General features: G+C 46.7%; 1 protein-coding gene across 3 annotated transcripts in view; it reads right to left on the bottom strand.

The window, feature by feature from the left end:
* The window catches only part of LOC147107852 (interferon-induced GTP-binding protein Mx3-like), a 41,774-nt gene that overhangs the window by 3,230 nt on the left and 15,063 nt on the right, over positions 1-23,481 (bottom strand). For all 3 annotated transcript variants that reach the window (XM_086007204.1, XM_086007203.1, XM_086007205.1), the window contains 11 exons: positions 20,705-20,923; positions 18,586-18,778; positions 17,679-17,816; positions 15,637-15,791; positions 13,356-13,494; positions 11,339-11,537; positions 9,714-9,792; positions 8,562-8,684; positions 6,360-6,504; positions 4,181-4,339; positions 797-873 (listed from right to left, as the gene is read on the bottom strand). In XM_086007204.1, coding sequence (XP_085863330.1) covers positions 797-873; positions 4,181-4,339; positions 6,360-6,504; positions 8,562-8,684; positions 9,714-9,792; positions 11,339-11,537; positions 13,356-13,494; positions 15,637-15,791; positions 17,679-17,816; positions 18,586-18,778; positions 20,705-20,923 — 1,626 coding nt within the window. The remainder of the gene's footprint in view (positions 1-796; positions 874-4,180; positions 4,340-6,359; positions 6,505-8,561; positions 8,685-9,713; positions 9,793-11,338; positions 11,538-13,355; positions 13,495-15,636; positions 15,792-17,678; positions 17,817-18,585; positions 18,779-20,704; positions 20,924-23,481) is intronic.

Raw genomic sequence — 23,481 nt, 5'->3', positions numbered from 1 at the left:
CACTGAAAGTTAGTGCACAAGTACAAAGAGTAATCAGAAAGATGTGTGAATTGTTGGCCTTTATCTCAAGGGGGGATGGAATACAAGAGGGGGTGATGCTTCACTTCAACAGAGACTTGGTCAAACCCCACCTGGGGTACTGCATTTAGTTCTGGGCACTGCACCTCCGGAAGGATATATTCATTCGCCTTGGAAATAGGTACAATCCAGATTCACCAGAATGATACTGGGGCTTTAAGGGTTGAATTAGGAGGACAGGTTGTGTAAACTCAGCTTGTATTCCCTTGAGCACAGCAGATTGAGGGCTGGTCTAATTGAGGTGCTTAAAATTTTTTTTAAAGCATTTGATAGGGTAGATACAGAGAAACTATTTCTGCTGGTAGAGGAATCCAGAACAAGGGAGCACAAATCTTAAAATTAGAGCTAGCCCATTTCAGAGTGAAACCAGGAAAGACTTTTTCCACAAAAAGGGTAGTGGAATTTGAGAACCCTCTCCCCCAGAAGACTGTGGATGCTGGGACACTTGAAATTTTCAAGACTGAAATTTGTTAGGCGAGGTTATCAAAGGATATGGAGCTAAGGCAGGTAACATGGCGCTGAGGTAGCGATCGGCCATGCTCGGATTGAATGAGGGAGCAGCCTCGAGGGCGGAATGGCCTACTCATGTTCAGAGGTAGAAAAACAATGAATAAAATTGGGCAATAAATGGTTTGCCGTAACAAACCCCCCCTCCACTGGCTACCGATACGCAAATCTAATTTAAATGGTTTGTTATATCTATACATTTATACTATACCTTGGCAGCTTTGTAAAGGTTGAAAAAGGCACCGAAATGTTGCTCAGCAATATCAATAAAACCTGTTCTTGTGATTTCTGCAACAGAAAAGGGGGAATAAAATTACACCTTGCACTCATAACTATAGTTATCCAGAATGAGTTGAAAAAAGGTTGCTGCTAATTTCATTTGTTTTTGGCAAATGATCTTATTCTAGATGATCTTAAACCACAAATCAGGGTAGATTTCCCTTTCTGGGAGCCTGCAGTTGAGTATAGGCCTCCAAAACCAGAAGGTTGCGAATCTTTGGAATTCTCTACCCCAGAGGGCTGTGGATGCTGAGTCGTTGAGTATATTCAAGGCTGAGATCGATAGATTTTTGGACTCTAGGGGAATCAAGGGATATGGGCATCGGACGGGAAAGTGGAGTTAACATAAGGAACATAAGAAACAGGAGCAGGAGTAGGCCATTCAATAAGATTATGGCTGATCTGATCTTGGCCTCAACTCCACTTCCCTGCCCGCTCCCCATAACCCTTGACTCCCTTATCGTTCAAAAATCTGTCTATCTCCACCTTAAATATATTCAATGACCCAGCCTCCACAGCTCTTTGGGGTAGAGAATTCCAAAGATTCACGACCCTCAGAGAAGAAATTCCTCCTCATCTCAGTTCTAAAAGGGTGACCCCTTACCCTGAAACTGTGCCCCCGAGTTCTAGATTCCTCCACGAGGGGAAACATCCTCTCTGCATCTACCTTGTCGAGCCCCCTCAGTATCTTATATGTTTCAATAAGATCACCTCTCATTCTTCTAAACTCCAGTGAGTATAGGCCCAACCTGCTCAACCTTTCCTCATAAGACAACCCCCTCATCTCCGGAATCAACCTAGTGAACCTTCTCTGAACTGCCTCCAATGCAAGTATATCCCTCCTTAAATAAGGAGACCAAAACTGTACGCAGTACTCCAGGTGTGGTCTCACCAATGCCCTGTACAGTTGTAGCAAGACTTCCCTACTTTTATACTCCAACCCCCTTGCAATAAAGGCCAACATTCCATTTGCCTTCCTAATTACTTCCTGTACCTGCATACTAACTTTGAGTTTCATGCACAAGGACCCCCAGATCCCTCTGTACTGCAGCATTTTGTAATTTCTCTCCATTTAAATAATAATTTGCTTTTTCATTTTTCCTATCAAAGTGGATAACCTCACATTTTCCCACATTATATTTGAGGTTGAAGATCAGCCATGATCTTAATTGAATGGCGGAGCAGGCTCAAAGTGGGGTAATGGCTACTCCTGCTCCTATTTCTTATGTTCTATATATTACATAGAATTTTACAGCACAGAAACAGGCCATGTGGCCCAACAGGTGTTTATGCTCCACACGAGCCTCCTCCCACCTTACTTCATCTCACACAATCAGCATATCCTTCTATTCCTTCCCCCCCCCGTCCCACCGCCTCATGTATTTCGCGAGCTTTCCCATAAATGGATCTATGTTATTCGCCTCAACTGGTAGCGAATTCCACATTCTCGCCACTACCTGAGTAAAAAAAAGTGTCTCTTGAGCTCCTTATATTTATTAGTGACTATCTTGGTCTCCCACAAGTGGAAACATCCCCTCTACATCTACCCTATTGAACCCCTTCATAATTTTAAACACCTCTATCAAGTCACCTCTCAGTCTTCCCTTTTCCAGAAAAAAAAGAGTCCTAGCCTGCTCAGTCTTCCCTGATAGTTATACTCTCTTAGTTCTGGTATCATCTTTCTCCAATGCTCCCATCTTCTTTCTGTAATATGGAGACCAGAACTTTGCACAGTGCTCCCAAGTGCGGTCTAAGCAAGGCTCGAAGGGTATAAGGGTGTCTCTGTAAAACCAGAATGTGCATCTCCAACAGAGACAGAGAAAGTTGTACAGAAGTTAAGATTGTACGGCTATTCCAGCAAGGTACCGGCAGATGTGAGTGTGTCATTTAGATGTAAACCAGCTAGTCAGCTGGAGTAATGTGTACAATTCTGGGCACCACACTTTAGGAAGGATGTCAAGGCCTTGGGGAGGGCGTAGAGGCGGTTTTACCAGGATGATACCAGGGGTGAGGGACTTTAGTTATGTGGAGAGATTAGAGAAGCTGGGATTGTTCTTTTTACAGCAGAGAGGGGCGACCTAATAGAGGTATTCAAAATTATGAGGGCTTTTGATAGCACAAGTAGGGAGAAACTGTTTCCTTTGGCAAGTGCGTCGGTAACCAAAGGTCATAGATTTAAAATAATTGGCAAAAGAACTAGATGGGAAATGAGGAGAATTTTTTTCACACAGAGGGTTAAGATCTGGAACTCACTACCTGAAAGGGTGGTGGAATCACTTTCCATCGGAACTTCCAAAAGGGAATTGAACATGTACTCGAAGAGGACTAATTTGCAGGGTTATGGGGGGAAAAGCTGGGGTGTGGGACTAAATTGGAGAGCTCGTTCAAAGAGCCGGCACAGGCACGACAGGCCGAATGGCCTCCTTCTGTGCAGTAAGATTATGATTCTAGTCCAGATACAGCTGCCATTGGTGAATTTAACCAGAAGAGGAGGATCCAGGAAACATGAATAGTCCCTCTACAGACAGTGGTTCATCACTCTGTCTCAGAAATCTAATACCACCCCCCGGCCCCCAGAGGAAGGCAAGGCAATCAGTTCATCCGAGCCAGCTCATAAGGACGAGGTCGCATAAGTTCTGGAATCAATGCTAACAACAAGGGTATAGACTTTAATCTATTCAATAGACTGGCTATTTAATGTTGTTAACTTTCAGCCAATTAATAAGTCTAACCTTAAATTAATCTCACCAATTTATATCAATCCCAGACACACATCTCAACTGTAAATTTAAAATCGGCAAGCATTTCATGCTGAATTACTGAGCCATAACTGAACGACCGTTGTAATCTTATGTTCATTATTTTGTCAATTAGCCCTATCGGCAAATTATTTGCATATGAAATATTTAAGTGTTGCTACCTATGTTCCAAGGTTAATAAACAATTGTTGGCTCATGACTTTGTTGTCCGACTTCTTTTTTGATAATTGGCAAGAAAGGGTTAATTCATTTACCCAGTAGCTAGTGTGGATTCGAATGGGAGGTTGGTAGTGTAAATGCTAGTATAGTATAATGTGAACTGGTTGATGTAAGGACAGTTTGACAAGCCATACTGTACTTAGGCACCATTAACTTCTAGACTGGGTGATGGAATCCAGATGGTTCCTGGACGAGGAGTTAAAGTGAAGATTCATGCAGAGGAGTTAAAGTAAAGCTTCGTCTTGCACACCCTTAATGAATATTCTTGTCAGGGTATCGATCCCAGTGTTCTTACATTACAAAGTTACACACCTTAAGTTCGACAGTCACATACATACCTGTGATAATCGTCAGTTTCTCAATGGCTGGGTCTTCCAGCTGAGCAATCTCGTTCTTTATAAGAGATTCAAAGGTTTTGTAGTTGACAAACCCAGGCAGCTCCCTTCCACGGTAAGAATCTTCATAGTGTAGAATTTCATCGCGCAGATGGTCCCGGACTAATGTCGAAATAAACAAAGGGAGAAGGATAACTCTGTAAAACTCCAATAGAAATTCAGTGGGCTGCGCCACCCGTTAGCGCCTTAAGAGGGCGCTAAGTGGGTCAGAAGCCACTGGCCACGCCTCCCGCTAAATTCAGCGGGACGCTAATGGCGGTGCTAGCCATTAGCGCTACGCCGCTACCGATGACATCATCGGTGTGCGCAGCGCCCTGCTAACGCCCCGATCGCGATATTTAGATGCGCCCCCTGCTTTAATGCTGGGCGCTATTTGCGACTGGTTCAGGGGGGCCTACCTGCGGCGGTAGAGGCGCTAATTAAAGGAGAGGTGCGGGGCGGCCATTATTTTTGCTGGCCGCCTGCCAGCACCTCTCCACGCTGCCGTCCCCGGCCTCCTGAGCCCGCTCCCCGGCCTCCTGAGCCCGCCCCCCACCCCCCGTCCCCGCAGAGTGCCAACTGCGTTCCAAGAGCCCGGCACTTCTCCTCGGTGCCGGGCTCTTTTGCCGGCACTCGCGATCCTCGATCGCACTGCACAAGGCCCCTCCCCTTTAAGAAGGGGAGGAAGGCCTGCAGTACCGCAGCGCGCTGTGCCGCAGCGTGTGGAGCTGCGGCACGTTGCGCAGCGATATTCAGCTGCAGCGCCCCAAGAGGGATGCGGGGCGCCTCCAGTAGCGCCGCGCTTCCCTCTGGGGCGCGCAAACTGAATTTCCGGCGGGCGGCCGCGAATGCTTCCGGGGTGCTACTTTTAGTGCCCTGGCGAGGCTGGCGCCCCAAACGGGGCTATAATCAATTTCTAGGCCCAAGTGCCTTTTTTTTTACTGGTTTGATGCTAGTCTCAACTTACTTTGACTTACCTCAACTTACTTTCAGTTAGAAATGGCAGGAAAAAAAACTATTTATATAGCAATGTTCATGTCCTTAGCATGTCCCAAGTCACTTCGCAGCCAATGAATTACTTTCCAAGTCTGATCAATGTTCCGCAATTTGTGCACAGCAAATAGCAATGAGATCAATAACCAAATAGTCTGTTTTGGTGGTGCTGGGTGAAGGATAAATGTTGGCCAGGACACCAGGAATGTTCCCCCGCTCTTAATCAAATAGCGCCATGGGATTGTTTACATCCACCTCAACGGTAGATAGAGCCTTGATTTAACATCTCACCCAGCAGACAGCACCTTCGACAGTGCAGCACTCACTCAGTATGGCATTGATGTGTCAGTCTAGATTGTGTGCTCAAGCTTTGGCGTGGGACTTGAACCCATGACCTTCTGACTCAGACCGGGGTGGGGCGGCGGGGGCGAACATTATCACTGAGCCACGCTGATCTAACAATAAACCCTCAGACGTAAATCTTGGGACTTGATTCACTGATAAACTACCGCGTGTAAGAAAATAGTTTTCATTGTTATGTGCTAATTGATGCTATTGGGCAATATTCTTCATTAAGTGATGCAAGCGGGATAGATACTTGCTTACTTAACTCACAATTAAATCCAATCTACGGCCTGCAAGACCACTCACAGAGAAACAGAGGTTTTTAGCCTGGATGCAAAGGCTTAGGCTTTCTGGTCCTTTCCTATCAGTTTTCCAGTGGATCTGGGGCAGATTGGGCCCTCTAGAGGGCCTCCTTTCGTGGAGGGTGAGCAAAGTGGCTTAAAATTAGCAAATCGGTGAAAGAAGGAAAGAGGGGCCTGTACAAGCAAACTCGATAGACCATGGTCCATCAGCAGGAGAAAGAATGATCTTCCTCCAAAAAAAAAAATATTATTTTCTTCAGGCAGCTCAGTGACGGCCTTCTTACTCTGAAGGCCTGCTTGCAGCATGTCTCCACCCTGGATTTATCTGCAAATGACCGTTGGGACAGAAATACAAGGACATCAGGAGGGTGGAGGTCATCTCCAACGCGAGCCTGATCAAGAGGCACCCCCAATCAGAAAACGAGATCACACTGCCGAGCTACCAATGGTACCCCAGCCAGTGGCCCAGCTCAAAAAAGGTAACCCAAATGATTTATACTCACAGTCTGATAGACTCGTGTTCAGAAATGAATTCCATTTGTCAAACTCCTTTCGTACTTTGGTGATGTACCTCGTACCATTATTGGAGCTCGGAGGCTCTTCCCCTGAAGTCAAACTTTTTACGTGATCACAGAATTTGTTGATTTTCTGTGAGCAGATGAAAGGCATTAGAAAACTATCGTCAGGGGAACACAGGAAAGCATTAAACAAGGAATGGTCATTTTCCCACAAAGCTTTGTTCCTTCCCCCTGGACCATGTATGAATTGACCCCATTCAAACCATTAAATCTTCCAAGGAAAGCTTCTTCAAGTATCTCCTCCCCCACAAAGAATAATCAGGCAAAATTCCAAAATCCTATCTAATCTTACATCCCACTTCACACGATTGCTAAAGTTCTCCACCACTGGGGTTTTCCTCACGTCATGTCTGGGTCTGTTGTTGACTAATTGATAAGAGGTTGATTGGTGTGATTAGTCAACAGCTCCATTATCGTTGCATCATGCGACTACAAGGATGGTAGAAGGTGATCTCGATGGAGTTGGTCTTTCCTCGTTTGGCAATTCCTATGTTCCCATCACTCTAGCAACTTAGTAGCCATATGGGATTTGATCATTGTTATGCAAACTTATACTTAGAACCCACAACCTTGTTGCTAACCAGAGGCTGTATTATAAATGAAGGAAGGGGTTGAATTTCTGTGTGTGGGGGTGGGGGGAGGGATGGTGTGCGGGGAGTTCTCCCAATTAGTCACCGTATCTTTGTCAGAAGGTGCACGGAAAAAGCAGCCATTTACTCCGTTTTTCCAGGATTTCCATGGCTCTTCCATTGAAGTTATGGCCGATGATTGGGAGAACCCTGTGGAGTCGAACCCCAGAATGTCTGATTTCTTTGGACTGTTTTGGTAAAAATGTATCAAAGTAACCAAATACCAGGTCCATATTCAGTTCAAGATTGAATCACTGAAATTACATCCATCTAGCCAACCAGTTCAACCGGAGCTACCTACTCTAATTCAATCTCCTTGCCCTCTCCCCATGTCCTTTACTGTTCCTCCTTGTCAATTACCTTTTAAAGAGTGCCTCAATAGCCTATTAGGGCAAGGTATTCCATATTCTAATAACCTCCTGTGTGGAAATAATTCTTCTAACTTCCCCTTTCAGATGGATATGATGTTACCATCAAACTGACATTGCCAGGTTAGTTCTGGAGATAGCTTACACTGTCTATGCTTGTTGTTACACCTTCGAATGTATATTACTGCATTTGAATCTATCCACCTAAAAGAAAAACGTCATAGCCACACAAAAGGGGAAAGTTAGAAGAACTATTTTTCCCCATGCACAAGGTTATTAGAGTATGGAGTACTTACAGATAACACATGGTCCACGTGATCTCCTGGACTGGTTTTGATTGCCTAAGGGAGTTGGAGGGGAGTTTTCCTGAGTATTTTCTTTCCCTTATTGGCCCTGGGTTTTTTCTCTGTTGTTTTTGGCCTCTCCCAGGAGATTACATGGCTGCAGGGGTGGGTGGGGTTGAGGGGGAGGGAGGTAGGAAGTGCCTAGTTATGATGCTCCAGCCATCCTGAGTGTGGGGCAGGCTTGAAGGACTGGCTGGTTTTTCTGCCCATCATTTTCATACGCTCGTACATAATTTCAGTGTATTGGCTATTCCACTCTATCGGCAACTGATTAGAGTGAAATATGGCCTAGATTTTCCAAAAGTAATAATTTTACTGCTGGTGTTTATAACTAATGGTGTTAACTCATTATAAAAAAATGATACAAATTGGAAAATCATGGCCAGTTAAGGAACAATCTGTAATTCAGTTCCAACTGTGGCTTCTGCCGTGGCAGTGATTTCCATGTCCATTGAAGCCATTTTGGGGTGGAGAGGAATTACAGGCTGGTGAGGCAATCACTGGTCTCGGTCTCAATCTCACGACTCCATTCCTTCATTGATCGAGTCAGTGGCCTGTTTTAAATCAGGCCATGATGTGAAATGAACTGGAGACGCGAGAGTGAACACTTCTCGAGAGCGAAATTGGTCTTCGATGGTCGCACAAAAACAACGACAATGAATCGGGAGCCCATTTTACACCCGGCCCGATTTTCTTTGCCACTGAGTTCAGCTTCGCCCATCCCCTGAGGGTTAATGTTAAATAAAGTGGAATATAAATGAAGTCATTAAATACAGATGCCCCTACCTCGATCATAAAGGTCATCTTCTCGTTGTCGGTGATGGGGACGGCACTGCTGTATTTTTTCAGACTTTGGGTTGTTTCGTTCAGTTTGATTTCAATGTCCTTTCGCAACTTTGGCAACGATTTCTTGAAAAGACAGATCACGAGGACATCATTTTCAGCAATGGGAAAAGGTGATTAAGCATGCAAGCCTTAACTCCCCAGCTCTTAACCCCATCAACTCTCCTTCCCAGCATATCCCTCAATCCCTTGTCTCTGAAGAAATAAGAAAGACTTTCATTTATATAGCGCCTTCGACGACCTCAGAACGTCCCAAAGTGCTTTTAAAGCCAATGAAGTACTTTTCGAAGTGGAGTCACTGTTGTAACGTGGGAAACGTCAACTTGCGCACAGCAAGCTCCCGCAAACAGCAATGCAATAATGACCAGATAATCTGTTGGGGTTGAGGGATAAGTATTGGCCACCACACCAGGGAGAACTCCCCAGCTCTTCTTCGAAATAGTGCCATAAAATCTTTTACGTCCACCTCAGTGGGCAGACGGGACCTCGGTTTAAGGTCCATTCCGAAAGACAGCACCTCGGACAGTGCCGCACTCCCTCAGCACTGCACTGAGAGTGTCAGCCCAGATTTTGTGCTCAAGTCTCTGGAGTGGGGCTTGAACCCACGACCTTCTGACTCAGAGGTGAGAGTGCCACACACTGAGCCTCAGCTAACCCCTTGGACCCATTTATACTGTCTGATTCGATGTCCTTCCCTACTAACTTATTCCACAACTAGTATTTGAGTGAACAAGGCCCCTTCTTACTCCTAAACATCCACATTTTTAACTTGTGTCCCCTCGTATCCAAATAATGATGTTAGCTCAGGAGATAGATTTTGAAAATCAACGCTCCCCAGCAGAAAGCTTTCCTCGTTGGGATGCATTCTGGGAATTCAGGCCTGAACTCCTAGTATTATTTTAATACGTGGAAAATCCCGTGAAATTCCCAAAACGTGCTTGAATCAAATTAAACTCTGCACTGGGAGCGTCAATTCGTAAAAGGTACCCTCAGAACCCTGGTTAATAATCTGGAGTTAGGTTAAACTATGACCTTGATTATAGGCAATCCTGAGATCAAAGAAAATATAGATTGTTTTTACAAAATAAAACTTACATTGATGTGATGAACAAGTTCCGTAGTGAGTCTGCTAGCTAAACACGGAATACTGGCCTTCCCCTCATCTAGAAGTGGCCTAAATATTAAAAAAAATTAAAACAATGCCAGAATCAGAATTGATATATTTTCAGATAATAGCAAAACGCTTAATTGATGAAACATAATTTTTTTTATATTGCTTACAGGTATCCTTGTATTCAAATCCCTCCAGGGCCTCGCCCCCTCCCTATCTCTGTAACCTCCTCCAGCCCCACAAACCTCCGAGATCTCTGCGCACCTCCAATTCTGGCCTTCTTGCGCATCCCCGATTATAATCGCTCCACCACTGGCGGCTGTGCCTTCAGCTGCCAAGGCCCTAAGCTCTGGAATTCCCTCCATAAACCTCTCCGCCTCTCTACCTCTCTTTCCTCCTTTAAGACACTCCTTAAAACCTACCGCATCTGCCCATATATCTCCTCGTGTGGCTAACGCTCCTGTGAGGCGCCTTGGGACGATTTACTGTGTTAAAGGCCCAACAAGTTGTTGTTGTTGTAATTAAAAAGTAAAAATGTAAAAAAAAAATCGATGTTAAGGAAACTAAGAGTTGGGGCAACGGTTGGGTCGGTAGAAGGCTGCTAGAAATCTGTTAGATGGGTGAGGGGGCAATAGTTAGGTGAACATGAACATAGGAAAAGGTCATAGTCCCATAATGGTTCCATAGTCCAATGCATGACACACATTGACGGCCACATACATCACACGTGCATTGTTGCCAATTCATCAACTGTTGGTTGATGATCGGTGATGGCACTTTTCTTCTGCTCTTAACACTTGTTTCAAAGTACAGGTCCACAATCCCATATCCGCAATTCGAAAAGCTCTGAAAACCGAAAGTTTTTTCGTGGAGCGTCACTCGTGTGCACGACATGACCCAAGTGGCGCCAAACATGACCCGACGCGGCCGATGCTTGACCCACGCAGGTGTGAGGTGTCAGTTGTGTCTCAGCGCCGCTACCAGTCACACGTGCGTCTGCTGCTCGCTGACATTTTTTGTTATTTTGTGATTTTGAGTTTAATTTCACTGTGAAAATGTCAAAAAGAGGTGCAGATACCCCGACCGTTCTGAAATCCGAAAAAAATCAGAATTCCGAAACACATCTGGCCCCAAGGGTTTCGGATAAGGGATTAATAACCTGGATGTGGTTGTCACACTTCACCAATAACAGACCGTCTGATCTTTGGCTAAACTTTTGCCGGATTTTGGATGAATATTAACATCCTTTAAGTCACTTTGGGTTATTCTTGAGGAATTTCCTCAAGTGTTCGGACTGGCTTAGTGTGACTAAATCCTAACATGTTAATATGCTTCCACTCCCGGACTAGTCCACACTTTTGAACTCAAAATCAATGAATATTTCAATGATTTTGGATCAATGTACGCAGTGGATCCAAACTTGCCTTGCGTAGTATTCTGATATTAAAGAGATCAAAAAAAGATTGAAAAATTTCGCACAGTGTGTGTAAATTATAAAATCAAAGCAAGGAAGTTTGAAAAGAACTGTAAGTAAATAGAGGGACAAAAGTCGATGAGTTAGAAAGGAAAATGGGAGGAAATTAATTGGAGGAAAGTCTTCATACTTTACCTAAAGTGTTCATGGTCTTCAAAAAACGCCTTCTCTCTTTCAATTGCTTCATCCAGGGTCAATTGTTCATTGATGTCCTTTTGCCCACGGCACTTGACAACCATGTAACCTTTCCTCAGCTCCACTACTATGTTCCGTACAATGTCAACCACATTCGCCTCTGTTCCTTTATCAACCAGGTCAGGTTTAGTTAAAATTCCTTCAGATTTAAAATAAAGACAAAATGAAGTCACTGTGCTGCATCATTCCTTTTTAAACAATAGAAAACCCTCCTCATCCCTGTCTGTTCTCAAGGAAAGACCTGCTGCTGATGGCTGATGAAGTCTCGAGATTGGCTTTGAGGAGAGGGGGGAAACGGATAGAAAACACAAAAGGTGGAACTCGCTACCACAGGAGCTGTGGAGGCGAATGGCATAGACGCATTTAAGGGGAAGCTAGATAAACACGCGAGGGAGAAAGGAATAGAAGGTTATGCTGATAGGGTGAGATGCAGAGGGGTGGGAGGAGGCTCATGTGAAGTCTGAACACCAGCATAGACCTGTTGGGCCGAATGGCCTGTTTCTGTGCTGACCATGAACCCAGCCTGGATCCCTTGGTGGGCCCGAAATCGTCAGTTCATTGGCTGGTACAACTAGGGCTGAATTTTCCTTGTAATGGTGGGACGGGACTTCTACCCACTCCTCCACACCTGCTGCAACCCTGGCCCATTTCCCTGGTTGTGCAGGACAGGCTCCCAGTGCTATCTCTGCCATTGAGGGCGAGCCTAATGCTGCTAGGGTGCAAACTCCTGGTGGGACTGAAGAGTCCTGAAGAGGAGAATTGAAAGCTAATTTCTAGGCCTAAAGAGCTAAGTTCAGTGGGCCGAAATGAAGAGAGAGAGGAGGCCTCTACTAGGCTCTCTCCATCCAATTGCGTGCATGGAGGCCATTATCACCGTAACTCTGGACATAAGACATCTTTCACCAGGGGCATGGCGGTGAGAGGGAAGGAGAAGAAAATGATGTAGGGCGGGGCCTGCCCTCCTGCCAGCATTTATACATGGCCGGTGGAGAAGAAGTGGCCAGCAGTGGTCTTAGAGAAGGAACATGACAATGGCCCTTACCGCCCTACTTTGGGTGGGATCATAGGCAAAAGACGCAGCCCGACCAACCTGTGCTAGCCATACCCTAGATCCTTAAGAAGGCCCGGGGGGCCAGGCAACTCTGACATTCAGAGCCCCTGTCCCCCAGGCCAGTCCCCCCTTTATGTCGTTGGCCTTGTAGCTGGTGGACAGAGAGATTCTGCTCCCGGAAGGCAATCCAGGAAAACTCAACATCAGGCTGGCACCTGGTCACACTTGTTCCCGGCCTAGCTTCTGCCATTCCGGGGCACTCGTGCCGAAGTCATGGTGGGTGTTCGCCAGCACAGCCGCCGATTGTCAGGGCCGTTGTGTTTTCACCTATAATAATCACTCTCATGCCCCCCACCCCTACCACCCCCAGTCAGCCACTGCACTTTCAGAGATCAGAAATAAAACACATGGAGAGTCACAGATTCAAGACAAATTCTCTTTCTTTGGCATACCCAATTGGCACAGCAACATGCTGCATCAATGAACCATTTGGAAGGTGTGATCTTTCTGTAAAGCTCTTCCCACCGCCTGAGACATGGATATTACCAACTGATAATATGTGCAGCAGCCTTCCAGAGCAAACACACATTAACAACAACTGTGTCACAAGATATGGATGAAGAAGCCATTCGGCCCGTCTTAGCTCACTCCTGCAGAAAGGATCTACATTCCCTCGGCACAGCATTTAGTGTCCAACTCCTCCAAAAAGGAGATGGATAAATCTCAAGATGGGGAATAGAACTGGAGATGCTCACACTGCACGGGATATGACGGTTTGACAATGAACCCTCTTTTCACAGCTTTTTTGGGACTTCTCTTTGCCCAAACAGAAAATAACGGTAAGATTTTTTCTCCCTTCAGTAGGAAACTTCTTAGTTTCCTTCTCCTTAGTTGATATGTAATTACCCAGAGTTCTTTCTCCAGAAGGGTCCACTTCCTGGGCCATTTTCAGAGCTTCTGTGGTTGCTATGTCAACGTTGCATGGCACAACCACAAGGTTAATTGTTTCTTGTCTCTGAATAAAGGTCTTAATGAGTCTCTTAATCTGAAATAAAACACAGATCACATGGCTGCAGAATCAAAGAAAGGTCGGTGACAACCTATGACAACCTTCTCCATGTACAAACGCAACAAACAACAAAGCAACTGTCATTTTCTTTTTGCAGAGGATATGATTTACTGTTTGGAAAAGGAGACCCAGGAGCATTTTGATGCTATTTGAAGTATTTGCAGAGATATGTAAATATTCTTGTAAATTGCTTTGGTCCGGAAAATGAGTGAAGTATTTGTTAGCGAGTCTCAGTAAATGCGAGATGTTTAAAGAGAAGAAAGAAGGATTTGTATTTATATAGCGCCTTTCACAAGCTCAAGATGTCCTTGAGCTTTGGGACACAAGAACATAAGAAATAGGAGCAGGAGCAGAACTGCATCGGAGGCAGTTCAGAGAAGGTTCACTCGGTTGATTCCTGGGATGAAGGGGTTGTCTTATGTGGAAAGGTTGAGCAGGTTGGGCCTATACTCATTGGAGTTTAGAAGAATGAGAGGTGATCTTATTGAAACATAAAAGATTCTGAGGGGGTTGGACAGGGTAGATGCTGAGAGGTTGTTTCCCCTCGTGGGGGAATCTAGAACGAGGGGGCATAGTCTCAGGATAAGGGGTCGCCCATTTAAGACGGAGATGAGGAAGAATTTCTTCTCTCAGATGGTCGTGAATCTTTGGAATTCTCTACCCCAGAGAGCTGTGGAGGCGGAGTCATTGAATATATTCAAGGCCGAGATAGACAGATTTTTGAGCAACAGGGGAGTCAAGGGTTATGAGGAGCTGGCAGGAAAGTGGAGTTGAGGCCAAAATCGGATCAGCCATGATCTCATTAAACGGCGGAGCAGGCTCGAGGGGCCGAATGACCTGCTCCTGTTTCTTATGTCCCAAAGCTCTTTACAACCAATGAAGTACTTTTGAAGTGTGGTCACTGTTGTAATGTAGGAAACGCAGCAGCCAATTTGTGCACAGCAAGCTCCCACAAACAGCAAACGCCCTTGGTACATTTTCTTATGTCAAAGGCGCTGTATACAGGAAAAACTGTGTGTTATCCGGAGGCTAAATCGGCAAGCTCGAGCCACCGGCAAAAATCAGGAGCCGTTTTTTTTCTTTTCGTTTCTTTCTTCTCAACAGTCAAGCTCTGCAAGGTCTGTAGCTAAGCAACAGCTTCAGCTAGAGACGCTACAGAGACGCTTGCCGACTGTTTAGAAGCTGTTGCTAAGCAACAGGGTTTGTTGATTCACACGGAGCTGAAAATCTCCGTATGTTTCAACATTAGCGCTGGAGTGTCCGGCAGTTTTGAGGGAACGGCAGCAGCTCGGTCCCGTCGGTGCCGGATAGCACAAAGTTTCCTGTATATGCAAGTTGTCGATGTAAAACATTTCGGCCTAGAAATTGGGTTGGGGCGCCAAAGTGGCGCAAAAGTCGGCGGAGCGCAGGATTTAGCACGGCGATCGGAGTGATACCGATCGCCAGAAATTCAGTTTCAGTGCCGCTCGAGGGACACGGGGCGAGGCTCGAGGCGCTCCGCGTCCCTCTTAGGGCGCTGAAACTGATTATCGCAGCGCAACGTGCCGCAGTGCCACATGCTGCGGCACGGCACGCTACGGTACTGCAGGCCTTCCTCCCACTGTTAAGGGGGAGGTGCCTGCAACAGCGCGATCCCCGCTCGCGAGTGCCGGCAAATGAGCCCGGCACCAAGGAGAAGTGCCGGGCTCTCGGGAAACAGCCGGCAATGCTGCGGGGGGTGGGGGGTGTTAGGAGGCCAGGGACGGAGGTGCTGGCAGGTGGCCGCCGAAAAAGCGGCCGCCCCGCACCTCCACCTTAACTTACGCCGCTGCCGGCACAGTAAGGCCCCGTGAACCGGGCGCGGGTAGTGAGCGGCGCAACTGCGGCGTTCGCTACCAAATATCGCGAACGGGGCACGAATGGGGCGCTGTGCACACCAATGACGTCATCGGTGGCGGCGCAGCGCAAATGCCTAACGCCACCATTAGCGCCCCTACTGAATATCGCCGCAGACGCAGCCAGTGGCGCTACAGCCACTGACTGCCTCTTTAGGCGCTAACAGCTGGCGCTACTCACCCAATTTCTCCCCCTTCATGTTTAGCAAATTAAACGAGGACATGCTAACTGAGCTCTTCATACCTGATCTCCGATATTAAGCGGCTGGTTGCCAACTGCTACTCTGGCGATTCCTGGCAAGTCTATGAGAGTCAGATCAGGAACATTGGTGGATACAATTTCCAGACTGATCAAGTCAGAGCTGATTCCCAGTCCTTGTCCCGCGATTGTGTTCTGGGCTGGAAAGACATCACATATTAATAAGTAACGGGATTAGACACACAGTGATCGGGCACACTAACTTGTGTAGTGAATAGTTGGTTAAAAAGGAAGCAGGCTCAAATATATTGTTTATGATGCTCATTACACTATCTTCTTCAGCTATGTACACCCAGCTGATGCCCTGAACTCATCCTGTGCCAATTACCCAACTGGTCGCATCTACCGATGTCGCTAAGCATTGAATGCATCAATCAGAAAATATGGAATAGATATGTGCAGCACTACACTTTGATACAGAAGTTGGTAGCTGAGATGTTACGTTCATCCAAGGCCCAACTGTTTGTTACGGATCTGTAAGCATCTCAGTTATAAGTGATCTTGATGTCACAAGACCTTGGCTAGGCCTCAGTTAGAATATTGTGTCCAGTTTTGTTCTCCTCACATGGTGGGGAATATTGAAGCTTTGGAAAGGGTAGAGGAGGGCCACTAGATTCATTCCAAGTTTGAAGCATCTTAGTTATCAAGATAGGCTCAAATGAGCTGGGACTCTGCACTTTAGAGAAGCGTAGACTTAGGGGCAATTTGATCGAAGTTTATAAGCTGATTAAGAGCATAGATTTTATTAATGTAGACAGCTTGTTTCAACTAAATAGGTTAGGGAGGACCAGGGGTCACAATTTCAAGCTAGAACTAGATTGGATGTTAGGAGGCGGGGTTCTTTTCCCAGAGAATAGTTGTCCTATGGCACAGGCTGCTGGCTCGTGCAGTGAACACCTATTAGCTGAATTCCTTCAAGTAATCAGTAGGTACTACGTAGCATTATCAGGGTCAGAGTGATCTCCTGGACTAGATTTGATCGCCTAAGGGGGTGGGAGAGTAATTTCCCAGATTGTTTTTCCCAAATTGGCCGAGGTTTTCGCCTCTCCCAGGAGATCACATGGCTTTCGGGTGAGGTGAGAGGACGCACAAGGCAGTGCAGTTATGTGGGACAGGCTGGATGGGCCAAAGGGTCTATTCCTGTTTGGCATTGTTCGTATGTTTGTAGATCATAAGAGAGGTTTGGATCAGGAAAGCCCTCAAGTCCGTTTGATCTGATTCTTTCAGAGTATCTGCCATCTTCCCATCACAGCATCTAAAATACAATAAATCTGTACACTTTATTTTCTTTCTGCATCCTTTCTTAAACTGTAGTCAGTATTGCACCAGGGTTAATTGAATATAAATATGGAAAGGCCATTTGAATGGGGAATTGGCCGATATAGGACATACTTGATGAAAGGGCTCACGTCTCAAAGGGACAAATATATCAAGACACGATGTAATAGTTTTTCCTCTTGAATTATTGTTTTATATTGAAGCCAGAGAGGAAATATCCTTCTCATGTGAGTAGATGCTGGCCTCTTAATCAAAATGGTGGCTTTGTCATCCATTAAAGACACTTTTGAATATAATTTACATGCTATATTTAGGAAGATTTGATAAAATGCCACTTTGCAGCATAAACACTAGGTCGACATCTGGGGCTTACCATTACATTTGGCGTATGTATCTAGAGGGCTGTAGATGCTAAGTCGTTGAGTATATTCAAGGCTGAGATCGATAGATTTTTGGACTCTAGGGGAATCAAGGGATATGGAGATCGGGGCGGGAAAGTAGAGTTGAGGTCGAAGATCAGCCTTGATCTTATTGAATGGCAGAGCAGGTTCGAGGGGCCGAATGGCTGACTCCTGCTCCTAGTTCTCATCTTCCTATGTATGAAATTGTCAATGAGCCTCCGCAAACTAATCCTCACTGTGTTACAGTACATTAATTCTCAAAGTACTCAACATGGAGATCTAGCATTAATCCGCAGTACGTGTCTTCTATGGCAATGCCTACTAAGACAAAATACTGTCGGAACAAACCTTTGCGAATTTCTTGCTCCACCTCAGCTGCATTTTTCAGTTTCTGTGAATAATCCTTGTAGCTTATTGTCCCCTTCCAAACATTCTCCTGTTTGACCTTCTTTAGCTTCAGTTCCAGCGGGCATCTTGTCACAATTCCTGTCACACAGTAAAACAATGCTGACGGCTAAAAAGAAACATCAATTCGGATCAACGTGTGGTTGTGGGAGGGATTATCTTGGAGAGGTGCTGTTAGAACAAACCAGTGCAATAAGCAACCGTCTATAGCATATAATCTTCCACTCTAGGCACTGGTGCTTTCTCCTCAAAGACCATTTAAACTGACTGTAGAGCTAGAGTTGGCACCTTTTGAACCTGTTCCAAATGATGGAGCTGCCTTTGAATTGGAAGTTTTACAAAAAGTATTTGCTTTAAAACGGAGTAAGTAACTAACCTGTAACTCATCCAGCGGCGTAAGCACATTGCAGGCTTACTCGTTCTTTAACTCTTTATTGGCCCAGAATTTGCGGTCAGCGGTGAAGCAGAGGCGCTCACTGCTGGCCCCGAAGAAAGCTGCCCAGAGATCTCGCCATCTCCGTGGCGAGAAGTTTGCCTTTCTCGACGTGCAAGTGATTTCAGTGCGATATAACGGGGAATCCCTAGAGCGCTCTGCTGTGACAGCACCCTTTGGGTGAAAAAGATTCACTTGACTTATTCCTAACTTCCTAATATTTAATGTGCTGAGTAGTTGGACCATTTACCAGAGTGAACAATTTGCTCGGTTCAGTTTTGTAATTTCGAAAAGTTACACGAGAAGGTGAACAGGCAAAGGTTGTTATGGAGATTAATGGCATCACAGGACAGGCGGCCGGATGGGTGAATAGATATATAGACGAGCAGGTAATGATAGGCTCCGACATTCTCTTACCACTCCCTCTGGGAAGTGACACCCCGGACAGTGCCTCGAGGACTGAGCTCTTCCCGGAACTCTGGTCTCCGATCACTGCGATGGCCGGAAGCCCCAGATCCTTGTCCACACCAAATGCTCTCAGCGAGTCAATGAGGTCGATGCAAGGACGTACCTTATGCTCATACTCATTGTAAAACGCGGTATCCATTGCCTGAGAGGATAGAAAGAGAGATCATCTTCAAACAAATAAATGCACTATCTTTTTTAAAAGTAACATTTTAACAGAGCTCCCAGAGTAGAAATAAAAGTTGCATTTCCACTCTTCCACGATGGCTGGGACTGCATTGCTGTGTAGCACATCGTCTGCAGCGCTCTTCAAAATCACCAGGATCGCTCTAGAGATTGTCATGGTGTTCTGAGACAACAACAACAACTTGTATTTATGTAGTGCATTTTTAGTAGCAAAACGACCCAAGGCGCTGCACAGGAGTATTTTAAGACAAAAAATTTGACACCGATCCACACAAGGATAAACTAGGGCAGGTGACCAAACATTGGTCAAAGAGGTAGGTTTTAAGGAGCCTCTTAAAGGAGGAGAGAGGTAGCGAGGCGGAGAGGTTTAGGCAGGGAATTCCAGAGCTTAGGGCCTAGACAACAGAAGGCGCAGCCACCAAAGGTTGAGCGATTATAATCAGGGATGCTCAAGAGGGCAGAATTAGAGGAGCGCAGATATCTCGGGGGGTTGTGGGGCTGAAGGAGATTACAGAGATAGGGAGGGACGAGGCCATGGAGGGATTTGAAAACAAGGATGAGAATTGTGAAATCGAGGCGCTGCTTAACGTGGAGCCAATGTAGATGAACGAGCACAGAGGTGACGGGCGAACGGGACTTGGTGCAATTTAGGACACGGGCAGCCGAATTTTGGATGACCTCAAGTTTACGTAGAGCGGAATGTGGGAGGCCAGCCAGGAGTGCATTGGAATAGTCAAGTCTAGAGGTAATAAAGGCATGGATGAGGGTTTCAGCAGTGGATGAGCTGAGGCAAGGGCGGAGACGGGCGATGTTACGGAGGTGGAAATAGGCGGTCTTAGTTATGCTTCGGATATGTGGGCAGAAGCTCATTTCAGGGTCAAATATGACACCAAGGTTGCGAACAGTGTGGTTCAGCCTCAGACAGATGTTAGGGAGAGGGATGGAGTCGGTGGCTAGGGAACGGAGTTTGTGGCGGGGACCGAGAACAATGGCTTCGGTCTTCCCAATAGTTAGTTGGAGAAAATTTCTGCTCATCCAGAAGTGGAATGTCGGACAAGAAGTCTGACAATTTAGAGACCGTGGAAGGGTCGAGAGAAAAGGTAGTGAGGTAGAGCTGGGTGTCGTCAGCGTACATGTGGAAACTGACGCTGTGTTTTCGGATGATGTCGCCAAGGGGCAACATGTAGATGAGAAATAGGAGGGGGCCAAGGATAGATCCTGGGGGGACACCAGAGGTAACGATATGGGAGCAGGAAGAGAAGCCATTGCAGGTGATTCTCTGGTTACGTGACCACCCAATGGCTTTTCCTGCTCCTGAGGACAAACAGTCCAAGCCCCTCTCCCTTTACACCTGGTGGCCAGCAACAATAAAAATCTATTATACCATTACCATAGTGCGGTGGTAACTGAAGCCTAGACTGTTGGTCGGGTGAAGAAATGCCTGCCCTCTCAGGTGCACGTTAAAGATCCCACGGCACTACTCGAAGAAGCGCTGGGGAGATCTGGTCAATGTTTATCACTCAACCAACATCTCGAAAAACAAATTATCAGGTCATTTCTCTCATTGCTGTTTGTGGGATTTTGCTGTGCGCAGGTTTCGTACATTACAACAGTGGCTACACATCAAAAAATACTTCATTGGCTGTAAAGTGCTTCAGGGCATCCTGAGCTGGTGGAAAGCACTACATAAATGCACGCCTTTTTTGCTTTCATTTTCATCCTTATGCCCAGTTGGGCAAGGTACCAGAAAGCTGCCAGTGCCTGTGGGACCTACCCGAGTCTGCGTCCGAGAGAGAGAGAGAGAGAGAGGAGAGGGAGAAAAGTGGGGGATGCGGGGTGAGGGGGTTAAGACGCTGCGTTACTTTCACAAACTGAAGTCACTTGCCTTAATGGAAATACGTCTCTGTTCCTTCTTTTGGTCGTGTGTCTCCTGCGTGCCAAAGGTGGACGTCCAGGCTCCCCACTGATAGCCAGGCCCCTTGGAGTTAGCAACAGCTCCGCTACCGACCGGCACTTCACTCACACTACTGGTCACTTTAACTGGTGCCAACTGCGGCTGAATTGTACCATTTGTCTGCACCAAATATGTCAGCTTCTCTCCTTCCTAGAGAAACAAAATAGCGACTGTTTGTTGTTCCCCATCAATGGTCACTGGTGCCGATAGGTCATCAAGCAAAACCTCAGCGTAATTATCTAGCCCAAATTTCCACTGTGCTGGTCTGCCCTGCTGTTCGCCATGGACATCTTCAAACTGCCGACCCCCCAGCCCTCCAACCAGCAGCACCAGAATCATTAGGATTCTGACGAAAGCTCATCGACCCGAAACGTTAACTCTGTCTCTCTCTCCGCAGATGCTGCCTGACCTGCTGAGTGTTTCCAGCATTTTCTATTTTTATTTCAGGTTTCCAGCGTCCGCAGTATTTTGCTTTTGTTTTCCATTCGGGGAACGTTGCATGTTCCTGCAATTAGATGTATGGGATCGCCGGGGCACTGGGTATAGAGGAAAATGCGATGTAAAAGATTGAATGTAAATCGGGTGAACGCCCTTATGGCCATTGCTGCAGGAACATAGAAAATCTGGCCCAGTACGGTGTCCCATCGGGTACCTGACGGTCTCAGGCTCTACTTATCCCTGTAACCTCCAAACCCAATCAGATGTTTATCCAGCTCCTTGCTTTTTCAGGAATGAGTTAAATAGCACTGAGCTCTGTTGCTGGGAGTCATGGGGGGAAAAATGGGTTGCTTTGCGCCTCCTGTTAGCGCCCTAAGAGGGCGTTAACGGGGCGCAAAGGAATTAGCGACTGGGCGCAGCGCCGCCCACAAAATTCAGCAGGAGGTTAGCGGCGGCGCTAACCGATAGCGCCCTGTGGCGTTGCACCGTGGGCGATGACGTCATCGCCATGCGCAGCACCCTGCTCGCGCCCCGGCTGCGATCTTCGGGAGTGCCCCCTGACTTACCGCCGGACGCTATGTCCGATGGGGTCAGGGGGGCCCACCTGCGACTGGCGAGGTGCTATTTAAAGGCGAGGTGCGGGGGCGGCCATTTTTGTTGCTGGCCACCTGCCAGCTCCTGCCTGCGCTCCCGTCCCTGGCCTCCTGAACGGCCCCCCCTCGTGGAGTGCCGGCTGCGCTCCAAGAGCCCGGCACTTCTCTTGAGGGCCAGGCTCTTTTGCCGGCACTCTGATCCCTGGTGGCCCAGCTGGGCCCCGGGTCGCGCTGCGCAAGGCCCCTCAGCTTTAAGAAGGATAGGAAGACCTGCAATACCACGGCATGTAGCGCCGCGATATTGACTCGCAGCACCCAAGAGGGATGCGGGGTGCTTCCAATAGCGCCCCGCTTCCCTCTTGGGGCGCAACCACTCAATTTCCGGTGTGAGGCGCTAATTTTTCCGGGGTGCTAAAAGTAGCGAAGTTAGTGGCCCAAATGGGGCGATACTCAATTTTTAGTCCATAGAGTCATAACAGCACAGAAGGAGGCCATTCGGCCCATCGAGTCAGTGCCGGCTATCTGTAGATCAATTCAGTCAGTCCCATTCCCCCGCTCTATTCCCGTAGCCCTGCAAGTTTTTTTTCCCTTAAGGGCCTCTCCAGTCTCCCCTTGAAAACATGAAGTGTCTCCGCTTCCACCACTTCTGTCGGCAGCGAGTTCCAGGTCCTCACCACTCGCTGCGTAAAAAAGTTTTTCCTCACACCCCCACTGTATCTTTTGCCCAAAACTTAAATCTGTGTCCCCGAGTCCTTATACAGTCAAATAATGGGAAGAGCCTTTCCCCGTCTAGCCTATCCAAACCCGTCATAATCTTGTACACCTCTATCAAATCACCCCTCAACCTCCTTTGCTCTAATGAAAACAAATCCAGCTTCTCCAACCTGTCCTTGTAACTAGGATTCCCCCATCCTCAGAACCATTCTGGTAAATCTCCTCTGCACCCTCTCAAGTACCTTCACATCCTTCCTAAAGTGTGGTGACCAGAACTGGATGCAATACTACTCCAGTTGTGGCCTAACCAGCGCTTTATAAAGGATCAGCATAACTTCTCTACTTTTGTACTCAATGCCTCTATTTAGAAAACCCAAGATCCCATATGCTTTGCTAACCACTCTCTCAATATGTCCCACCACCTTCAGGGACCTATGCACATTAACTCCCAGGTCCCTCAGTCCCTGCACACTCTTTAAAACTGTGCCATTAAGTGTATATTGCCGCTCCCTGTTCCTTCTGCCAAAATGCAACACCTCACACTTCTCTCTATTAAGTTCCATCTGCCACTTGTCTACCCATTCTGCTAGCTTTTCTATGTCCTGTTGCAGTCGATTGGCATCATCCTCACTGGTTGCTACACCCCCAAGTTTGGTGTCATCGGCAAATTTAGAAATTCTACTCTGTAGTCCAATATCCAGCTCATTTATATATATCAAAAGAAGCAGTGGCCCCAGCACTGACCCTTGGGGAACACCACTGTCTACCATCCTCCAGTCTGAAAAACAGCCGTTTACCACAACTCGCTGTTTTCTGTCCTTAAGCCAATTCCTTATCCAAGCTGCCACTGACCCACCTATTCCATGAACCTCAATTTTGTTAACCAGCTTTCTCCGTGGGACTTTGTCAAACGCCTTCCTAAAATCCATGTAGACAACATCCATTGCATTCCCTTCAACAATC

This window comes from Somniosus microcephalus, chromosome 14 (genome assembly GCF_052327205.1).
Source record: "Somniosus microcephalus isolate GS21.2 chromosome 14, FLI_Smic_1.0, whole genome shotgun sequence".
NCBI classification, from domain to species: Eukaryota; Metazoa; Chordata; class Chondrichthyes; order Squaliformes; family Somniosidae; genus Somniosus; species Somniosus microcephalus.
This window is presented reverse-complemented; position numbering and strand designations above follow the sequence as displayed.